This window comes from Castor canadensis, chromosome 9, assembly GCF_047511655.1.
Source record: "Castor canadensis chromosome 9, mCasCan1.hap1v2, whole genome shotgun sequence".
Lineage (NCBI taxonomy): Eukaryota > Metazoa > Chordata > Mammalia > Rodentia > Castoridae > Castor > Castor canadensis.
In genome coordinates, this window is record NC_133394.1 from 52,267,843 (window position 1) to 52,288,120 (window position 20,278).

A 20,278-nucleotide genomic window follows, 5' to 3' on the forward strand; every position below is an offset into this window, starting at 1 on the left:
GGACCTTCAGACTTAGACCAGGCCTCTGGTTCTTAGACTTTCAGGTTAGACTAGAACTACACTACCAGTTTTCCTGGGCCTCTTGCTTGCAGTGGGCAAACCATGGACCTTCTGTGCTTCAATAATCATATGAGCCAATCCCTCATACTAAATTTTTTTTCTGTGTATTATTTGGGTTCTGTTTCTCTGGAGAATCCTAGTACATTAACACAGTACTAGTGATTGAAAATGGCACATAAATAGTAGCAGTGTGAGGGTCGCAGTGTTGTACAGATAAGGGAATTGTACCACTGAAGTGTCATCTTTCATGAATGGTTTGCAGTGCCCACACATTGAAGGCTTTTGTAAGAGTCTAAATGGGATGGCAAGAAAAGTTCCAAATTTGCTACAATAAAAACAAAAACATCAAGAGTAATCAAATTCATTTTAGTGTGGTAAGTTCCTTTGTAAGTTTCACACACTTCATTTCACATAAATAACTTTTAATAGTATGACTTGAAATGAGTTGACTTATGAGCAGTTGTAGGGAACAGTTTTTAGGGTGTAACTTGAAAGAGGTATAAAGAGTTTCAAATACCTAGTTTCTAAACACAGGAGAAATTAAGAGTCCAGGATATTTATGTTGATGAAGGTATTTAACAAATTACGCTCTAGGACAAAGACCAGGGCCAGTGGGCCAGTGGGCCAGTGTGGCTCACTACCTGTTCATATATATATGGAAGGACTTTGAACTAACAATGTGCTTTACATTTTGAAATGATTAAAAATTAGAAGACTTGCAACATATGAAAACTAAATGCCATCAAAATTTCAATCTTGACATAGTAATACTGGAAAGCACTCATGCCCACTGATTTATATACCATTTATTGGCTGCTTTTACCCTACAAAAGCAAGGCTGAGTAGTTCTAAAAACTGTATGGCCCACAAAGCCCAAATCATTTACTATCTGTCTGTGGACAGTTTGCCAATTTCTCTAGGAGATGTGCCTTAGACTTTGCTGAGATTTAACTGTTAGAACATCTGTGACATTTTATGATCAGTGAAATTCCAAGTATCCTAAACCTTAAGTACATTTTCCATAAAATACATAATCCGGGGGAGGGGGGAAAGGGGACCACTTAAAATTCAGTTTATCTTAAAAACTGTTTTGAACCAGAAGAAATTGATTTCAAGTAAAAATATAATATTCTGAAGATGAAACAGCAATGCTGGTTGCATTACTTAAAAAATTATAAGCTTGTAACAGATGAAAATAAAATAGGCACACTAGAAGTAAAACTTTTTACATATAAATGATTAGTTTAGCAAACAGGTACTGAATCTCTGGAGTGTTGAGGCAACATAAAAACAGTTGTTTCTAGTTTAGTGTTACATGATTCAGGAGGCTAACTGGACAGTGCATTAAAAGGCAAAGTTGGATATTTCTATTTAATATTTGCAAACAACTGAGTTAAAAAGATAAATTTATGCAGTTGCTGTAATATATAGAAATTAGTTTAAATGTTTCAAATAATGCATTTCCAACTAGACATATTGGCCAAATTGAAATTAAAACAAAAACCTACACAGAAAGTTTTTGAAAGCTATTAAAAATACTAGAAACCCATTTTTCTAGTGTTTTACATTATAAAAGCAATAATTAAAAAACACTGACGTTTCAAATACAATTTTACAAACTTTATATTATTTACAAAAACGCTCCATACTAAAAATTAAAAATAAACTCTCCTAAAACATACAACTTAATTTAGTTGATATTCAAGTACTTCTAAATTAAGAGAATGTAAAATAATAATCTACTATACTTAGAAAAGGTTAACAAAAAGTTCTCTACAGGTAGAAGATAAAATCTGGCCAAGATTTGATAATTGGGGGAGGTTAGAATTTTATAGGCAATCTTACTGTACTTTTAACAGTTTATGGAATTGGTTAAGATAATAAATGTTAGTTTACTGAATTGTTAAGTTATATTTATGAAGTTTATTTAGGAATGTAAAGAAAACTTTACTTCTATAATTCTCAATTCCCTGGAGTAGACATTATAAAACTATTCTAAATCACAATTATTTTATCAGTCTATTCCAAAATAAAATTACAACTAATGAAATAAGGCAATTAACTTGTTTTCACTGATAAGGTCACCATAATGAAAATTCCTTTCAGTTTTAAACAAAGCCCTCTCCAGATAAAATGACTATTTGTTAAAGAGACAGAAAATGGGTAAGGAGCCCCAATTAATTAAACATTTCATTAAAATTAAACTCAAACCTAGATAGTTAAATAAATTGACTTGCTCTAAGGAAGATTAGAGCAGAAAAAATATAGGCATTTATGGAGACAAGTCCCATAAAAGAATCCAAGATTAATTCCTAACACTGATTATTAGCAGCCCAAATAAACCAAGCCAAAATAAAAAACCTTTCACATTTCATATAAAATTAGAAATACAAGGTAACAAGATAAATAAATACACCAAAGTTTAGTAATTTGACCTTTTAGCTTACATGGCTGAAGTACTATTTAGGAATAGTCAAAGCCTAATTTATGTTCACTAGATATTCTAAAGATAAAAGTTCTGGGAGCAAAACAAGTTCTATCTGGTCTTTAAATTTTATGTAAAAACTGTTAATCATTAAGGCATTTTTTCCCACATGCTACCCAACTCATGATTCTTTTTTTTTTTAAAAGACATTGAAGGATTCATATGTGACAGACTATCACAGAAGTAAAAAACAAATGGGTGTAGCCCTCATGGTTTACCCATTAGAAAGTGCCCTGCAAAAAGGAAATACTGCTTTGATGAGACAAACTGTATCACCTGGCATTTTTCAATGATCACAGTTTACCAACCTGCATATTGGTGATGATTAATACTTACGGGTGTATTAGCCACATAGTAGGGGGAATTTTTTCATTTTTACTAAACTGTTACATATAGCAAGAGAATTATTGTATACTCCCTGATTTCCTATTTTTCAAGGCATGCCAAGACTATTCAAAGAGAATTTCTAAAATATCCAATAAATTGATCACTGTAAAGTAAAATAACACACACATATATACAGTCAAATTGACTAATGACTTAAAATGCCATGGTTTTAATTTTATGTATCAGTTTGGTCACTTGGTGTATTTTAATGGCCTCTGAGAAGGATAAGTTTGCTGACTTCATCATTTATCTATTACAGTGTATGCTTGATTTGTGTCTATGTTCAGAAGGGCAGCTTGAACCAAGACTATTACATAACACAAGTCTTTCCCCTCCTTCGCATTGAGATAGTGAATTATCATTACAAAAGCTACTGTTCTCTGGAAAGCAGAGCTTGGGTCTCTGATGGTATTTCAATCTGTATGTATCAGTCATACAGTTATCGACTGAAAAATAGGTAGTTAATGAAATTGTCTCATTTGGGCACATAGAGCTAGAGTCTAGTTCAGGCTGGCAAAATGCATCAACAGTTGCTCCTGTGTTTGCCTGAAAATCATTAGTTGAAGAGTTGGATGGATAGTTTGATGTGTTGCCAATATGCTGTTTCACTTGAATTGTTTCTTTATATCTTTCATCATTATTATATGTACTCACTTCTAAACTTGTTTCTGAAGCTGTACTTAAACTGTGCTTTGGAAAACTGGAGGAATTTGCTTTAAACACCTCTGTAAGTTTGACATCAGGTAGAGATGCATTTTTCTCTGACTGTGGCACACTGGTTACAGCACATTTCTTTGGTGGCAAAGGAGGTGGTGGATTCTGGCAAAGAAGTTTTGGCATCTGACAATCATCAGATCTGTAGGTTGAATGACTTGTATGTTCCCTGGATAGAGAGTTCTCAGAGTAACATTGTTCCATTCTATTTTGCTGTAAGACGAGGGGAGCAGTTTCTGGCTTTAATGCAATTGTTCTCTCATGTGAAGAACACAATGGTGATGAGACAATATCATTACTGTTTACTGTCTTCCCAGGTGCAGAACTGTCCTCAACTTGAAAAGGCAAACTGGTTCTCTCAGAATTTTCTATATTAAGCCACTCAGAAAATTTACATCCATTTGTTTTTTCAAATTTCTGCTCATCTGAGTGGTGAATGTGCTCTCTCTTAGTATGATCACTGAGTATTTGTGGACTGGATGAAGGAGATAACTTCTTGCTGGTTTCACAGATATGTGGCCTGAAATATGAAAATAAAAGCAAAGGTAAAATGCCATATGCAAATATGCAAAACTAGGGGAAAATAAATATTTGTCCGGTTGTCTGATTTTCCCAGTATGTGGTTTTTATCATTTTTGCAACATAAACAGAAATGGTAAATATTTTATAACAATTAACATCTTCAATTCTATCTGAACCCAAACCTGTATGCCAGAATACATAAATGTATACCAGAAAAATCCATCATTATCAAAATTGTATTTCCTCATGATTTTGTGTATATGTGTGGTGTAGGGAATCAAACCCATGGCCTCCTGCATGCTAAACACATGTTGTATCACTGAGCTATACCCTTAACCCCACCTCCCCCAATTTTTTTTTGGTAGTACTAGAGTTTGAATTCAGGGCCTCATACTTGCTAGGCAGGTGCTCCACCACTTGAGCCACTTTGCCAGCCCTTTTTTGTGTTGGGTATTTTTGAGATAGGGTCTCCCAAACTTTTCCTGGGCTGGCTTTGAACTGCAATCCTCCTGATCTCTGCCTACCAAATAGCTAGGATCACAGGCATAAGTCACAGGTGCTCACTGCCCCTCTGTAATTTTAAAAACTCCTTTCAAATTAAAAACACTGAAATTATATTATCTTGTGATTAAAAAATGCACAGAACTTAAGGAAAATATTATAAGCAAACAACTCAATCCCCTAAAACATTTTCCCACCACCATTACAAAGTTTTAAATATTTAAATTCTGAAATACAATGCTGTAAGTATAGTATGCCAATTTTAAATAATTATGACTAAACTATTTTTATCCTATGAATTACATGGAATTGAAGTAGAGCAGAATGATTTGGCTAAGTAGATATCGCTATAATCAAAACTCAGTTCCACTGTTTTTTTTTGGTAATACTGGGGTTTAAGCACAGGACCCTAAGCTTGGTTGGCAGGTGCTCTACCACTTGAGTTATGTCCCCTGTCCTTTTTGGCTTTATTTTTCTGATAAAGTCCTACATTTTCCAGACTCTGACTACAACCCTCCTACTTATGCCTCCAATGTAAATGGACCATAGGTTTTATCCACCATGGCCAGCTTATTGGTTCAGATGGGGTCTTGCTAACTTTTTTCCCCTCTGGGTTGGCCTTGAACCACAGTCTTCTCAATCTCTACTTCCTGAATAGCTGGGATTACAGCGATGTAACTCAGCTCCATTCTTTGGCATATATTTCTTAATCTAAACCTCAAATTTTGTCTTTTGCAAATATATTATTTCCCCACCCAAATTATCCATTGTTTTACTCATGACCAACTGAGTCTAAAAATATTAAATGGAAAATTCCTGAAATAGATAATTTGTAAGTCCTAAATTATACACCGCTCTGAATAACATGGTGAAATCTCACACTACCCTACTCAGGATATGAATCATCCCTTTGTGCAGCCTACTACACTGTTTCTGATACTTACCCATTGTCTCCTGGTTATCAGACTATTATGGTATCTGTGCTTGTTTTCACATAATCCTGTTTTACTTATTAACAGCCCTAAAACTCAAGCACAGTGATGCTGGTAACCCAGGTAAGCCAAAAGAAGCAGCAAAGAGTGCTTCCTTTAAGTGAACTGGTGAAAGGTCACAGTTTAAGGAAATTGGGGGTGGGGAGAGAGTAGGCTGGGGTTGTTAAAGAAAGAATCTTCTACCTGTGAAGTTGTGAAGGAAATAGAAATTCCTGCTAGTTTTGGTATCACATATCAAACTGCAAAAGTTACAGACACAGGGTATAGTAAGTGCTTAGTTGAGAGGGAAAAGGCATTCAATTTGTGTAGGTAGTTGTAGGAAAAAACATAATACATATAGCACTTAGTACGGTCTATGGTTTCTGGCATCCACCACGGTTCTTGGAACATATTCTCCCCTTCCCTGGACATAGTGAAGACTACTTCCTACCTCATAAGAATGTTGTGAATATTAAAATAATCATGTACAATACTGGTACTTTGTAGACCCTCTACTCTTTGGTCCACATTCTATTAATGATTCACAATAAGGCAGGCATCATAATACTGTAGGCCCATTGCTTTCAGAGTAGTAACATATATTTATACCCTTCTGACAGAGTTCCTATAATACATGCATTTAGGAACAAAGATTTTCATATTTTAAAAATATTTATGGTTACCTTTTTATCAAATGATTTTTTGTTTGTAGATGTGATTCCGGGTGGAGCTCAAAAGATTTACAGCCTGCTTCCAAGTCCTTAAGTTCTTTTCTAAAACCTAGGATTGAGGGTAGTAGGGAAGAGGAGGAAAACAAAATTATTTAAATGACCTTGTAGAATTTATTCCATTTATATTTATAGGCACATAAAATTTTTTATAAATAGGTAATTCTTTTCCAATTAAAAAACAAAAAAAAATGAATTCTTCAAGACTTAACTGGAAACAATATCCTTTTTTTTTTTAAACCCAACTCTTCAAGCAATATTAATTATTCTTCAGTTTCTCATCACTTGAGGATGTCAGCAATTCCAGACTAGTCCTATTCCTTCTGGATCAGATGGAATTGTCTATGTACTTCCCATTGTATAAGATGTGATCTTTACTGAGAAAATATTATGACAGAAAAATCCTGCATTTGAAGAAAATGGCTTGACTTAAACTTGGATTCATTACTTACGGGCTGATAATTTTAAGCAAGCCTCTTAACCATTAATGATCTGTTCCCTCACTGACACAGTAATAGGCTAATAATCCATTCTACCTACCTCACAGAAATAATACTGTTAGAATTGATAACCCTCCAGTGCCAAAACCAGACACACTAGAGACAGAAAATCTTGACAAGACAATTTCTCTTGATCAAGAGGGTGCAAGCATGTGCTCACTCCAGCTGAGCAAACATGCAAGCCCAAAATGGCTGACAGTGGCTCCTCCTTATTTCCCTGACGCAATTGTACCTGCCCCTCACCTGGGATTTGTCCAGGTCAAAGGTTCACAATCTTTCCCGACTGGCTAAAAGGCTTGGGGGATGGGTTAGGGCATGCAGTTTGGCAGGCAATGGAGTTGTACAGGAATCCGGAAGAAGCAAGGGCCGTTTAACCATGCAAGTCACCTAAGATGGCGACCTGAGGAATTTTTAAGTAATCTAAGAGGGAAAAAAATACTTTGATAGAAAAGATCATTTTTCTTACAACAGGAACATCAATGGAACATTAACTTAGTTAAAAAATAGGTGTGTGTGTGTCGGTATGATGACAACATAGAAGATATATCACTATTAATTAGCAATTAATTGACTACCAAAGTTGTGAAAAGTTTATATTCTTTCACTTAATATTTACAACATTATGAAGAAATTATCATCATCATCTATTTTACAGCTGAGAAAACAGGTTTTAAAAGGTTAATAATTTACCCAAGATTATATAGCTAGCAAATGTAGGACTTCCTTGCTCTTGTTTTTGTGGCCCCAGGGACAGAACCGGGGCCTTGTGCATGCTAGACAATAACTCTATCAGAGGTACATCTCTAGCTCAAGTCATGCTCTCAACCATGATGCCATATTGTGTCCTTTAATTATTACTTATCTCTAGTTCTGACAATAGGCACCAGATTTTAATTTAAAAAGTTAAATTTAATAAAGCCTTTAAAAAAATTATCTTAATTTATATCTGACTCTTGTTATTGTAAAGCCTATTATAAATTCCATATTTTAAGCTAATCATATTCATTCATTTATTCTCTCTTGCGCTCTATCTGTCTCTTTCTCTCCCAACTACAGTTTGCTAGGATTAGGGACAAAAGGCCAATCTGGCATTCATAAGATTCTATACAATGATTCTGGGATAGTTCCTGGACTATCTTTAACAATACTAATGTTCACAGTAATTGGTATTTCTCTAAATAATATCACTTTAAAATAATTCTAATAAAAATGACTATTGCCTTTTTTTTTTTTTTTTTGTAGTTCTGGGGTTTAAACTCAAGAGTCCACACCTTGAATCACTCCACCAGTCCTTTGTGATGAGTTTTTTTTTCTTTTTTTTTTTTTTGGAGATAGGGACTCACAAACTATGGCCTGTCTTCGAACTGTGATCCTCCTGATCTCTGCCTTCTGAGTAGCTAGGATTATAGGCCTGAGCCATTGGTGTCTGGTCCTCTCCAATTTAAGATACTTTAATGAAATTAATATTGTGATTACAAGTGAACTCGGCTCAACCCAACAAATAAAACTATGAAAACTAAAAACTATTTTATAGAGTATAGATGTAGAATTTTTACAAGAGTTTACCTAAGACCATTCTAATTTTGGGGGGCAGTACTGGGATTTGAACTCAGGGTTTCACGCTTATAAGGCAGGTGCTCTGAGTCTTTAGCCATGCCTCCAGCCCAACCATCCCAAGTTTAGATAGCCCCTTATGGGACAGCAAATACTTTATATATATGAACCTGAAGGTCTGAAGAGAGCCTTTTATTTTGCTAAGCATAAGGTCCATGAAGCTACAGTACACTGATAGGAAAAGCACAAGCACCAAGGTATCAACAAAACACAAAATACTAAACTTTGGAGTTTAGTAAATTACTTTGTGACAAACATAGCAACCAGTTGTCTTAGAAATAAAAACTAGAAAACTGTATAGTTTTCTATAAAAACAGTTATAAAACTACAAAATACTATAGAAACTATATGGTTTTCTATAATAGTTATATTTTACAGACTGTCCAATATGTTATGTACCAAGTGCTTTATCATTCTAGGTTAGCAGTTCTGAAAGCATAGCCAGGAATCCCTGAGTTCCTCAAGACATTTTCAGGGGTTCTATCAGGTCATGTGTTGACATTTACACCAACAGAGCAAAAATAATGGCTGATAAAACTGACAGCATAAATCAAAGCTGTGACCAAACTGTATAAGGATTTTTAATGCCATAGACTTGTGGTTTAAAAAACAAAAAAGCCAGCTGGGCACAATGGTGCACCCCTATAATCCCAGCTACAAAGGAGGCACAGGATGGAGGCTGGCCCCAGGCAAAAAGCAAGACCCAATCTGAAAAACAACCTAAGAAGCAAAAGACTCTGGAGGCATGGCTCAAATGGTAGAGAGCTAGTAAGTGCAAGGCCTCTGAGTTCAAACCTCAGTACTGCTGGGTGGGGGGTGGGCTGGGGGTGGGGAAGGAAATGGGAGTGGGAGGAAAAAAAAGAGAGATGCCAGTTTCAGTTAAGAATATTTGATAAAGCAATAAAAATTTATTTTATTATATTTACTTAGCATACTTAGCATACATCTTTTTATTATTTGGTATGAGAAAATGGGAAGTACTATTTGGTATGTAAAAATGGGAAGTATGCATAAAACACTTCATGGTTATTCGTGCATATCTAAGTATGATGATAATTAAAAATTTTTTTGAACTGTGAGCTGAATTTAGCTGATTGTGTATGGAACACCAATTTTAACCAAATGAGATGACATACTGGGTATTCAGACTTGGGGACTGGTAGACATTTTCTTGAAGATGAAAGAAGTGAACATGTCACTTTAAGGAAAGTAACTGGAAATATTTATTACCAATGATAAAATTCAAGCTATTGGATTAAAGTAAGAATTTCAGAAAGCTTGTACCCAACACCATGAGTTTCGCAAGTTTCCAATACTTAGAAGACCTGGTGATTCTGTGGCAATATTAACAAATGTGGTTTTTAAAAAGGTACTATATAATAAAATTTATTGACATGGAAGATTTGCATACTTAGCTAAACTTTTTCATAAATGACTATACAGGGATGTTACAAAATCATGTGTGGGTAAAACACGCATTCAAAGTGTAAGGTAGAGCGATGTGTTTTAATGAAATGGAGTACAAAAAGTTTCCTACTATGGTTTCAGATTTCACATTGCAATTAACCCTGAAGGAACTACCAATTAATGGTTCCGTGTCAGAGAAAAGTATCAGCAATTTCTAGGAAAGGCTATAAAATACCCCTCCATTGTCCAGCTGCATATGTGTGTGAGGCTGGACTTTCTTCATACATTATCACAACAGTTTGAAGACAAAAATAGGTATAAGAATGCAGGCAGCACTCTTCTACTAAGCTAAGCATTAAAGAAGACCCAAAGTATAAATCAATGCCATTCATTTCACTAACTTATTTTAGAAGCAGTTTTATTAAAGTGTTATTTATATTAGCAACATAGGTTGATTTTTCTCTATCCAAATATATATTTATAAATTTTTCCAGCTTCAATGATCAGTATAGTACTAGCAGATATAATCTATAGAAACAAAAGCTGTTTGCAGTCATAAATTCTCTTTTTTGGCAGTACTGGGTTTTGAAATCAGGGCTCACACTTGCTAGACAGGTGCTCTACTACTTGAGCCACTCCCCCATCAACCCTCTATTAAGAATATAAAGATATCATAAGCCCAAAAAGTTTGAAAATTGCTGTTCCAGCTGGTTGACAAAAACAGTCTCTTTTAAACCTCAGTCACAACTATTCTGTGAAATAATTCCCCTTACCACTTGAGGAAACTCAGGCTCAGGGAAGTTAAATGATCTAACCAATTGATAAGTAGCAGCACTCAAAACAAGACAAGGTTAACTACAAAGCTAGTGCTCTTGCCACCACCTACAACTTCTCTTTTGCATATTCCATTAATACGCAAAGTCATTATACTGAGTCTCATTCTGAAGAAATTAGGCCATTAAGTTGAACACTGGGTAGCATGATATTCTTAAAGTAATCCCCACAGAAGATACTGGAAACACACAGCATTAGCTTGAGCTGCCAATGTAAGTTTGTACATTTTTAGCATGCTTTTCTGCATTCTCTTGTATTTTAGTTGGAATTTTCATTGCTCATGTATTTGTTTCTTTTCATTGTCCCACTTCTTATCTATCTATACAACAAATCTATGAAATGATGACTACAAAGAAAACAAAAGAAAATAAAACTAAAGCTTTTAAATCAGTGACTGATTTTTAAAATAACAGAGAACTTTATCTTAGATGCCTTTATAATCCCTAAATTGATCTTCTGGATATATTAGAAAAAAAATCCCTGCTACTCAAAATTCACTGAAATATATAAAATATTAAATATTACTTTCTTAGAGTAGTATTAGATTACGAAGTTAAACCTGGGAAGCAATTTATGAAAATAAGCTACAAATTAGCCTGACTTAATCATTTCATATTGTATTCAAACAGTATAACATCACTTTGTACCTTACAAATATACCAACTGAATTTGTCAATATATAATAAAAGATTTAAAAAGAAGAAAAACATTATTAAAAAGCAATTCTTTACTTTTACTAAAATACCTACACATGGGCAGCAGGAGGCAGCAGTGGTTTTATAAACGTGCTTGAAATTTTAATGTCACTATGGAAGGCATTCAACCAAGTGGTTTGACTTCGGCATTCCATCCAAGTTAAAAATAGATGTGTTATTTTTCTCTGCTGCTAACACAGACAACCATGTGTCTTTATAGGGAATTTTGGCTCCAAGTTCTTTGCAAATCTAACATAGTCTGATTTTAACACTTGGCACAGAAGAAACACCTCAATGCCCAAGGCAAGGAGCTTTAACTAACGCTAATTCTGATATATTTGAAAAAAATTCCTAATGTAGTATTTAAGAAATTGGAATATATATTTTATCTGAAAAGATGATCTAAGACAGACTGACAGAACAATAAAACACAACTGTCTAGAAAATGCAATCTTACAGTGAAAATTCAGAATAATGGTTACTATTACAATTTATATAATTTTTTATAATTATATAATCCTAATCATTCAAGAGACCTAATTACAAATAAAATACATATAAGTAAAATTTAAGCATTTTAGAAAAATCACAAATCTTTGTTAAAAAATAAGTATTTCTGGATGAACTTACCACATACCAAAGAGTAGAGAAATAATTTAATATATAATAATCTACACTACCTGAAACCCAAATTTTGGAATGTTACAAAATAAAACAGTAGGAGTCAGTAACTTCTTTTCTCACTGGGGTTATGATTTAAAGGAAAAGCAAGTATTAATATTTTTCTATGTTTCAAATTTCAATACTTCAAGTTTGCAGTTTTAATAAAATACACAGACATACATTTGAAAAAGTTCAGAAAAGTTTAAAGACTAATGCAAGTTCAAAAAATACCTGGATATCCTTTGTCCAGAATAACCTAGTAATAACACTTTATCCTTTTTTTCCCTAAACCATCTGAAAGTAAACTATGTACATCATGGCCCTTTACTTCTAAATACTTCAGTTCGACTATTTCTAATACTTTCTTAATACTGCTTTTACTGTATCACTAATGACTTAGTAACTGCTAAATCAAACTGATACTTTTTAAAAATTTACAACTGCTTTACTGTGATTTTGCATATATGAAAGTAATGTATTTGACCACATTCACCCCTTCACTTACTCTCTTACTAAAAACAATCCTTTAAAAAAATCCTTATTCTACTTCATCTGCAGCCATTCTTCTCAACATACTCCATTCTCTGATTTTCTTGTGTAACTTCCTCTCCTTTGTTCTTTTATACCTTTCCTGCTACTCCTCATACCTTTCAGCAGTTGCTCCTTCTCTCTAGCTTTGACTTACCTCTCTCCCTATGCAAAGCCCAGCTTTCCTACTTTGTCAGGTTTTTGTCCTACAATTTCGTTTTCCTGAATGATCTTATCCATGTCTATGGTATTCAGTTCCCATATATGTTGATGGTTACCAAATACATAATATATCCTGTCTTCTAGACTTACGTTCCCAACTGCCCAATAAAATCTATGTACCTAAATAATGAACTCAACAAATCCAAAAATAAACATGGCATCCCTCTCCCCATTTTAGTAAATGGTGTATCTAGTTACGTAAGGCCCAAAGATGTCTGTTTGTACTTCCTTTCCTTCATTCTGTATGTCTATTACAAATGCCAACTGATTTTCCTGCCCACATATCACAAAAATCTTTCTGGAAATTGGTACAGCCTTAGGTCACACACTCTCTGTTTTCTTTGTGGCTATGACAATAGTCATCTAATTAATTTTTCTCCACTGCTCAAAATTCATCCTCTATACTACTACCAAAGAATCTTTTCTAAAATGTAAAGTACAAATTTTACTTTCCTTGTCCTCTGATGTCTCTCCAGTTCATGTAGGAGTTAAAAAATAGCACAAAGTTTCATGTTTGGCTTCTGTTGATCCCTCTTGCCATTATCTCATAACTTTTAAGTTTTCACACCAGTCTACTCATATTCTTCAAATATGTGATACTTTCTCCTCACCTTGTACTTTTGGACATATCATGTCCTCAGTTGTATCATTTTCCCTAATTTCTTGTAAATTAAGGTTTCCTTTACATTAGAAACTCATTTTAAAATGTTTTTAAGCTGAAACATTTCAAGTGGCACTGTGGTAATTTCAACAATATTCCAAAAGAATAGCTCTAGGCAGTATGAGGATAGTTTTCTGTAGCCAAACCCATAGTACCATTGGCAGACAGGGTACATAATACCTCTGTTAATGAAACAAAACATAATTACAATGGTATTATAGATCTTAGCTCTCTACCATCAAATATACTTGCACAGACTAATATTAAATATTGATGTCAGGAATGCAGCTCAGTGGTAGAGTGCTTTACCTAGCATGTGGAAGGCCCTAGGTTATATTCCCCAGAATCAAAACCAAAAAAATTATGAAAAAAAAATGAAAACAAAAAAATCCTAAAGCCTCCTAAACTTTTAAAGTCTTCTAGCTACTGGTAGAAAAAGATTCTACAGGTCAATAATAGAAGAAATAAAAGAGAACCAAGAAAATCATATGCAAGTCACAAAGAATTAAATTTTGCTTTACAGCAGGGTAGCCCACACAGGGCAAGTTTTTAGTTTTGGAAAAACTTCTGTTAACATTTTCTCACATATTCTCAGTTCTAGACGTATGGGAGGGAAGCACATACACAGATAATACAACATGCTTGTATTAACAAAAGTTCTCAAGGCAAAGAATGGCACAGAGCACTTCAGTAGACTCTGAAGTTTATTAAATAAGAAATAACCTTAAAATAGTGTGATTTATGTAGTTAACTAAAAGTGGGTTATATAAAACCACTATAAGATACTTATAATCAACAGAAAATAAGTTCTGGCCAAGATATGGAGAGATGGAAATTGCCAGTAGGGATGTAAAACAGTGCAGCTGCTGTAGAAAATAAAATAGTATGGTGGTTCTGCAAAGGTACATATGGGCATAGGTACCCAAGACAAAAACAGAAAGCAAGAACCTGAATAGATATTTGGAAGCAAAAGTTCACAGAAGCATTATTCACAATAGCCAAAAGGTAGCAACAACTAAAATATTCATCAACAGATAAATCAATAAGCAAGTTACAACATATCTTATGATCCATTATTCAGTCTTTAAAAAGGAGTGAAGCTCTGATATGTTTACAACATGGAATAGCCCTTGAAGTCATTATGCTGAGTAAAAAAAACCAGATACAAAAGAATAAATACTGTATAATTTTACCTACACGAGGCACCAACAGTAGAAAGAATGGTGGTTGCCAGGGGCTGAAGAGACAGAAGAATGAGGAGTTGTTTAATAGGCAGAGAGTTTCAGTTTCAGAGATTAAAAAAAAGTTTGGGAGATGGATGGTGATGATACTCAATGCTACTGAACTGTTCACTCAAAAATAATCAGAATGAGCTAGGTGTGGTGGTGCATGCCTATAGTTCCAGCACTCAAAACACAAAGACAGGAAGATTGTGAGTTTGGGGCTAGTCTGGGCTACATGAGTTTGAGGTGTGCCTGGGCTACACAGTGAGACACTACCTCACAAAGACCCCTAAATGGCAATAGTAATAATAATTAGAATGGTAAATTTTGTTATGTGTACATTTTAACCACAATAAAAGAAAAATTTCAAAGTGCATTACAGGTCTTATGGAGTGGCTCAAGTGGTAGAGTGCCTGCCTAACAAACGTGAGGTCCTGAGTTCAAACTCTGGTACTACAAAAAAAAAAAAGTGCATTACATATATATCCTTTCATGTTAAATGAGGAAACACACTACAAAGCTCTTATAGCAATGCATTCTTGACCATCAAAATCTCTATCACCTTGTGTTTATTTTATGAAGACCAGGAAGCAAACACCATTTACTGAACTTGCAGTTATTGTTCAATCTAACAGACTTCTGCTGTGATTTCTGGCCAACCTTTTACTGTTTCCTGTAATATTTGATTACTGACTTTTATCAGATTTTTAAAGCAGGCAAGACATTTTAATATGAGAAAGGAAAGTTACTTCCTTAATATAAGTGTTTCCTTCTGATATTATACATTTGATAAAAACAAAATAATTTAACAATCATATTCAATGTCTACAACCTGAAAAGCAATCTCTACAAAAGCTTTAAGGATGGTAAAGACTAAAATATATTAAAATTCCTTGTTCATGATATTTTTTATTGTGAAAAATTATATTCTTTATCCTTTGAATTCTAAAACTTGAAAATATTGTCTTTGATTACATCAATAACCCTTTTGCTCATTCTTTTCCTCTCCCCCACATCTCTCAGGTATGTCCTCCCAGTAACAATCCTGTACACATTCAAATAACATATTTGTTATTTCCAAACAGAAGTTTTTCAGAACGTTGCTTGTCAATCTTTCTTAGCTGTGTTCTTAATCCTATGATAATTATTAGAGTTACTCATACATACTTCAATTCATTTCCAGGCATGGGTAAAACTGCAGTTTTCCATCTTCCTTGAAATTAGGCCTGGTTATAAGACTTGCCTTGGACAATGAGACGTGAGTGAATGTGGGTGTATGGATGTGTCACTTCTGGTGTAGTTTTAAGAGCTCACAGATAGTTACCCACATTGTATCATCCTTCAAGTCCTTACCACCACCACCCCATTAGTAGCTTTCATTGATGGCTAGGAAGACACTCCCGGTTGACCTCCATAGGATACATATTTTAAGCAAGAAACAACCTGTCACAAGACATTGTGGTCTTCAAGTCCCATTGTATAACCCAGAACCTAGTCTACCCTGACCAATACAGTTCCCCCTTCTCTCACTGCCTGAAGGAGCTATTCCTATCTTTTAAAATCCTTTGAGCATGAACCCTCTCAGTTTCCTTCCTTATTATTCATAAACTATCAGTGGAAGAACCAGTCTTACCTTCTTTATTCTTATCTCAAGGAAAAACTAACCACCTCCTTTGTGCCTACCTCACAAATATATTATTCAAAAAACAAGGAGATAAAGTCAGAAAGACCAACAGTGTATAAACCACAGTTTCTAAACTATGAGAATACAATCTTCTCCCTTGCAAATATAAAAAAGTGCCACCTTTTAAGTAAAAGTGTTAACAAGCTGCTAAAAATAGATACTCTTGCCTATCGAGTTCCAAATCACTGTTGTCAGGGTTAATATCAAAAGCAGCGTGTTCAAGGGTGCCTCCTGTAGAAACTAAAAACACAAGCTGCTACTGGGGAAAAAAAGATTCAAGATTTCAACATCTAAATTGAAAAAGTAAGTATTTTAAAGCTATTGACACTGTAACCTTAAAGACATATATAAAATGCATTTGAAAAGGCTTCAAAGTTCAAAAGCATATTTAGATAATCAAATAAAGTGAAATACAAAACAAATGCTAATTTTGTGAGGCAAACGTGAAAAATATAGACAATATACTATATTTTGTAAATGGTTGATTTCTATACTTTATTACATGATACACACAATAACAAATTTCATTTATTGATATTTTAAAATAATTTTATAGCTACATAGGATTTTTCTCTTTGGTATTACCTAAGAAGAAATAATAAATTACTATAACTCATTTTTTCACTGGTAACTATTATAGTTAATATAAAAATTCAAATAAAATTTTTACCTTCTAAATGGTTTTTGCTGTGACGGGAGGTACAGTCCACACGTTCTATATTTAGGCTATTCAGCCTTGTCTGGTCACTAGAAATGAAAATAAAACACATACTAAATACATCAGTTATTATGGATTTTCTTATTCTAAGGAAAACAAAGGAAATATCATTTCTTAAAAAATTATTATATGATATATACTGTATTATGGATTTAATGTACTTTTTTTTTTTTCTTCTAGACAGGGTTATGCTATATAGCCCAGGCTTGCCTTGAACTCACTATCCTCCTGCCTCAGCCTACTGAGTGGTGGGATTACAGGTATACATCACTAAGCCTGACTTGATATACATTATTTAATTTACACCTCAGAACACTTTTTTTTTTTTTCAGTGGTACTGGGTGTTGAACTCAGGGCCATGTACTTGTTAGGCAGGCACTCTGCTACTTGAGCCACACCACTAGTCCTACATCTCACATTTAAAAGTAATTCTGATCTTCATCTTATAATAGGAGATCAAGGCTTTGAAATTCAAAATAATTTGCTCAATAATTAAAATGCAAGTGTACTTGTTTACAAAGTCTAGTTTTTTCTACTACTGTAGGCTATCTCCTTCCAAGAATTGTTATGAAAATTACATTGCCAAGAAAAAAGTTTCTTCAATTCTTCTTTTTTTTTGGTGGATCTGGAGTGTGAACACATGCTTGCTAGGCAGGTGCTATACCACTTGAGCCACTCCACCAGCTCTTTTTTGTGTTGGGTATTTTTGAGATAGGGTCTGTCAAATTATTTGCCCAGGCTGCCTTCAATACAATCCTCTTGATCTCTGCCTCCCAAGTAGCTAGGATTATAGGTGTGAGCCACAAGCTCCTTAATTTTTTATTTTTTATTAGTACTGGGGCTTGAACTCATGGCTATCACCTTGAGCCATTCCACCAGCCTTTTTTGTGATGGGTATTTTCAAGATAGGGTCTTGAAAACTTCTTGCCTGGGCTGGCTTTGAACCACAGTCCTCCTGATCTCTGCCTCCCGAGTAGCTAGGATTACAGGTGTAAGCCACTGGTGCCTGGCACCTTAATTCTTTATGGAAACAATCATTTTAACCAAACAAGCAACTTATTTTTGCAAATCTAGCTTTTAAAATAATGAATGTGGTCAAATACCTGCTAATACCAAATCAAGATGTTTTAGAAGGATTAAAAACAAAAGTGGTAAGACTGACCAAAGAAAACAGCTGCTAAACCCTAAGCATGCTTTAGAGATTACAAACAGAAGTCCAAATACACTGCAGTAACATAATAAATGTACATACTCAGAAATAATTGAACACAAAGTTATTTGGCTGAATTCTTTTATATTTGCTAAAGGAAAACTATCTTGGTAGATATGATATAATGAGTATTATACAGAAGAAAGCTGAGATGAAACCAATTTAGTCTGTTTGAAAACTTGTAGTACAAATCCATAGCTGATAGTAATGAAACAATGGCAACACATTTCTGTATTTTTCAAATGTCCTAAAAATAAGCAGTTGCTATTTTTGGAGCCAGGAAGTATTAAAATGGAGAACTAAAATATCAAATAAACTGTAATATCCCAGGTGTCTCTATTCTAAGTATAATGTTTCCATTATGCTTCATTGACTACAACTTTTTTTGGTGGTACTGGGTTTTGAACTCAGGGCCCAGCTTTTGCTAGGCAGATGTTCTACCACATGAGCCATACTCCTTGCCCTTAATAAATAAGCACCAGTCTCCACAGGCTAGCCAGGAGACCCCAACCTTTGAAAATTGCTTCAAGTAATTAACAAGAGGATGCTGAGGGGGAAATTATTCAATCTGTGTATTACCTGAAAGACCTAGTTTCTTTCACACCACTGATATCCATTACTGTACCATTTCCATCAATAACAGGTGAATCCAAGTTAGCAGATCCATTACTAATACGATCACTGCTTTCATATCCAGACTCTGTCCTTTGCATCTGCCAAATGTCACCATGACCTTTACTCTCCATGAGGCCTTTAGGTTTCTCTGCTGCTTTTCCATTAGATTCAAGTGAGCTTCTGCTCCCTATTTCCTGCTTCATTTCATCTTCATATATGGTCATTAAACATTTTTGCTTTAGATTCTCTTTTGGCCAATTACTGAAACCCTGATCTTTGCTACACTTAGGTTTGTTACCAATATTTGACTTATGTCTTGGACTATGCTGCCTTTTTTCACTTTCACTAAAAATACTATCAACATTTAATGTTTCTCTCATAGGTTTCCAACCTCGGTTTCGGCTTTTACTGCTGTTGCTGCTGCTTCCTTTCTCCCTAGAATCTTGGCTGCTATCTGTATCATACCCTGTGACACTGTCACTCTTAACTTTGCCTGTTATTTTCTCTCCTGGAATCTGGGATTTGCTTGAACTTAGCATTTGTCCAGATGTTCGACTCTGATGGGCAACACGGTCATGTTTACAGGGTCCTTTTCCTTGGCTGTGATATAGATGTGGATTTCCATATTGTCTAAAGCCATTTGGGGCAGGAGGTGATCCAGACTTGAAATGTGAGTGATCCTCATCAACCAAATCTTTAAAAACATAATAATAATAATTAAAAATTGCCCCAACAGAGCAATTTTGTATTCACAAGCTAAACAACTGTGTGAAAAGAAATATTTAGCAGTATAGGTAAGCAATAAAATGAAACTACATCATATACTTTTTTGAGTGCTTTATCAGGCCTATTTATGCTTAATGAGTGGCATTTATAAAATAAATGGAGTTTAAAAAATGATCTTTAAGTTAGATCATAAGATAAAATTTTTAAAAGCATACATAATCAACAAAAATCATAACAATATTTCCCATATCTTACGTTGGCAAATATTTAAAAGTTAGTTAAGCCAACTGGTACTGAGTGTGAAGGAAAATACATGCAATCACTTTGATAGTGCAGACTGGTTTAGTCTTTCAGAGCCATATTTGTCAAAATTAGAAATAAATACAACCCTAATCCATAATTCCTCTAAAAAATTTTATACTATGGCTATACAGGAAAAATAAACAAAAGTATATGTGAAATGATATCACTGCAGCAAAATTCTTAATTTTTAGTCTACCAGTATCAGTTATGGTAAGCTATATCCATAAAAAAGCAATAAACCAAAAAAAAAGTTGTTTCTAAGGAATGGACAGCTACTGTATTAATAATGACTAGGGAGAGGGTGAGA

The 20,278-nt window shown here is 34.3% G+C and overlaps 1 protein-coding gene across 5 annotated transcripts in view; it reads right to left on the minus strand.

Moving 5' to 3' along the window:
• Nucleotides 1–412: 412 nt before the first annotated feature.
• Usp53 (ubiquitin specific peptidase 53) overlaps nucleotides 413–20,278 on the minus strand; it is a 59,134-nt gene continuing 39,268 nt past the window's right edge. For all 5 annotated transcript variants that reach the window (XM_074041621.1, XM_020167072.2, XM_074041623.1 and 2 more), the window contains 4 exons: nucleotides 18,907–19,636; nucleotides 17,070–17,146; nucleotides 6,324–6,420; nucleotides 413–4,166 (listed from right to left, as the gene is read on the minus strand). In XM_074041621.1, coding sequence (XP_073897722.1) covers nucleotides 3,179–4,166; nucleotides 6,324–6,420; nucleotides 17,070–17,146; nucleotides 18,907–19,636 — 1,892 coding nt within the window. In that variant the 3' untranslated portion in view covers nucleotides 413–3,178. The remainder of the gene's footprint in view (nucleotides 4,167–6,323; nucleotides 6,421–17,069; nucleotides 17,147–18,906; nucleotides 19,637–20,278) is intronic.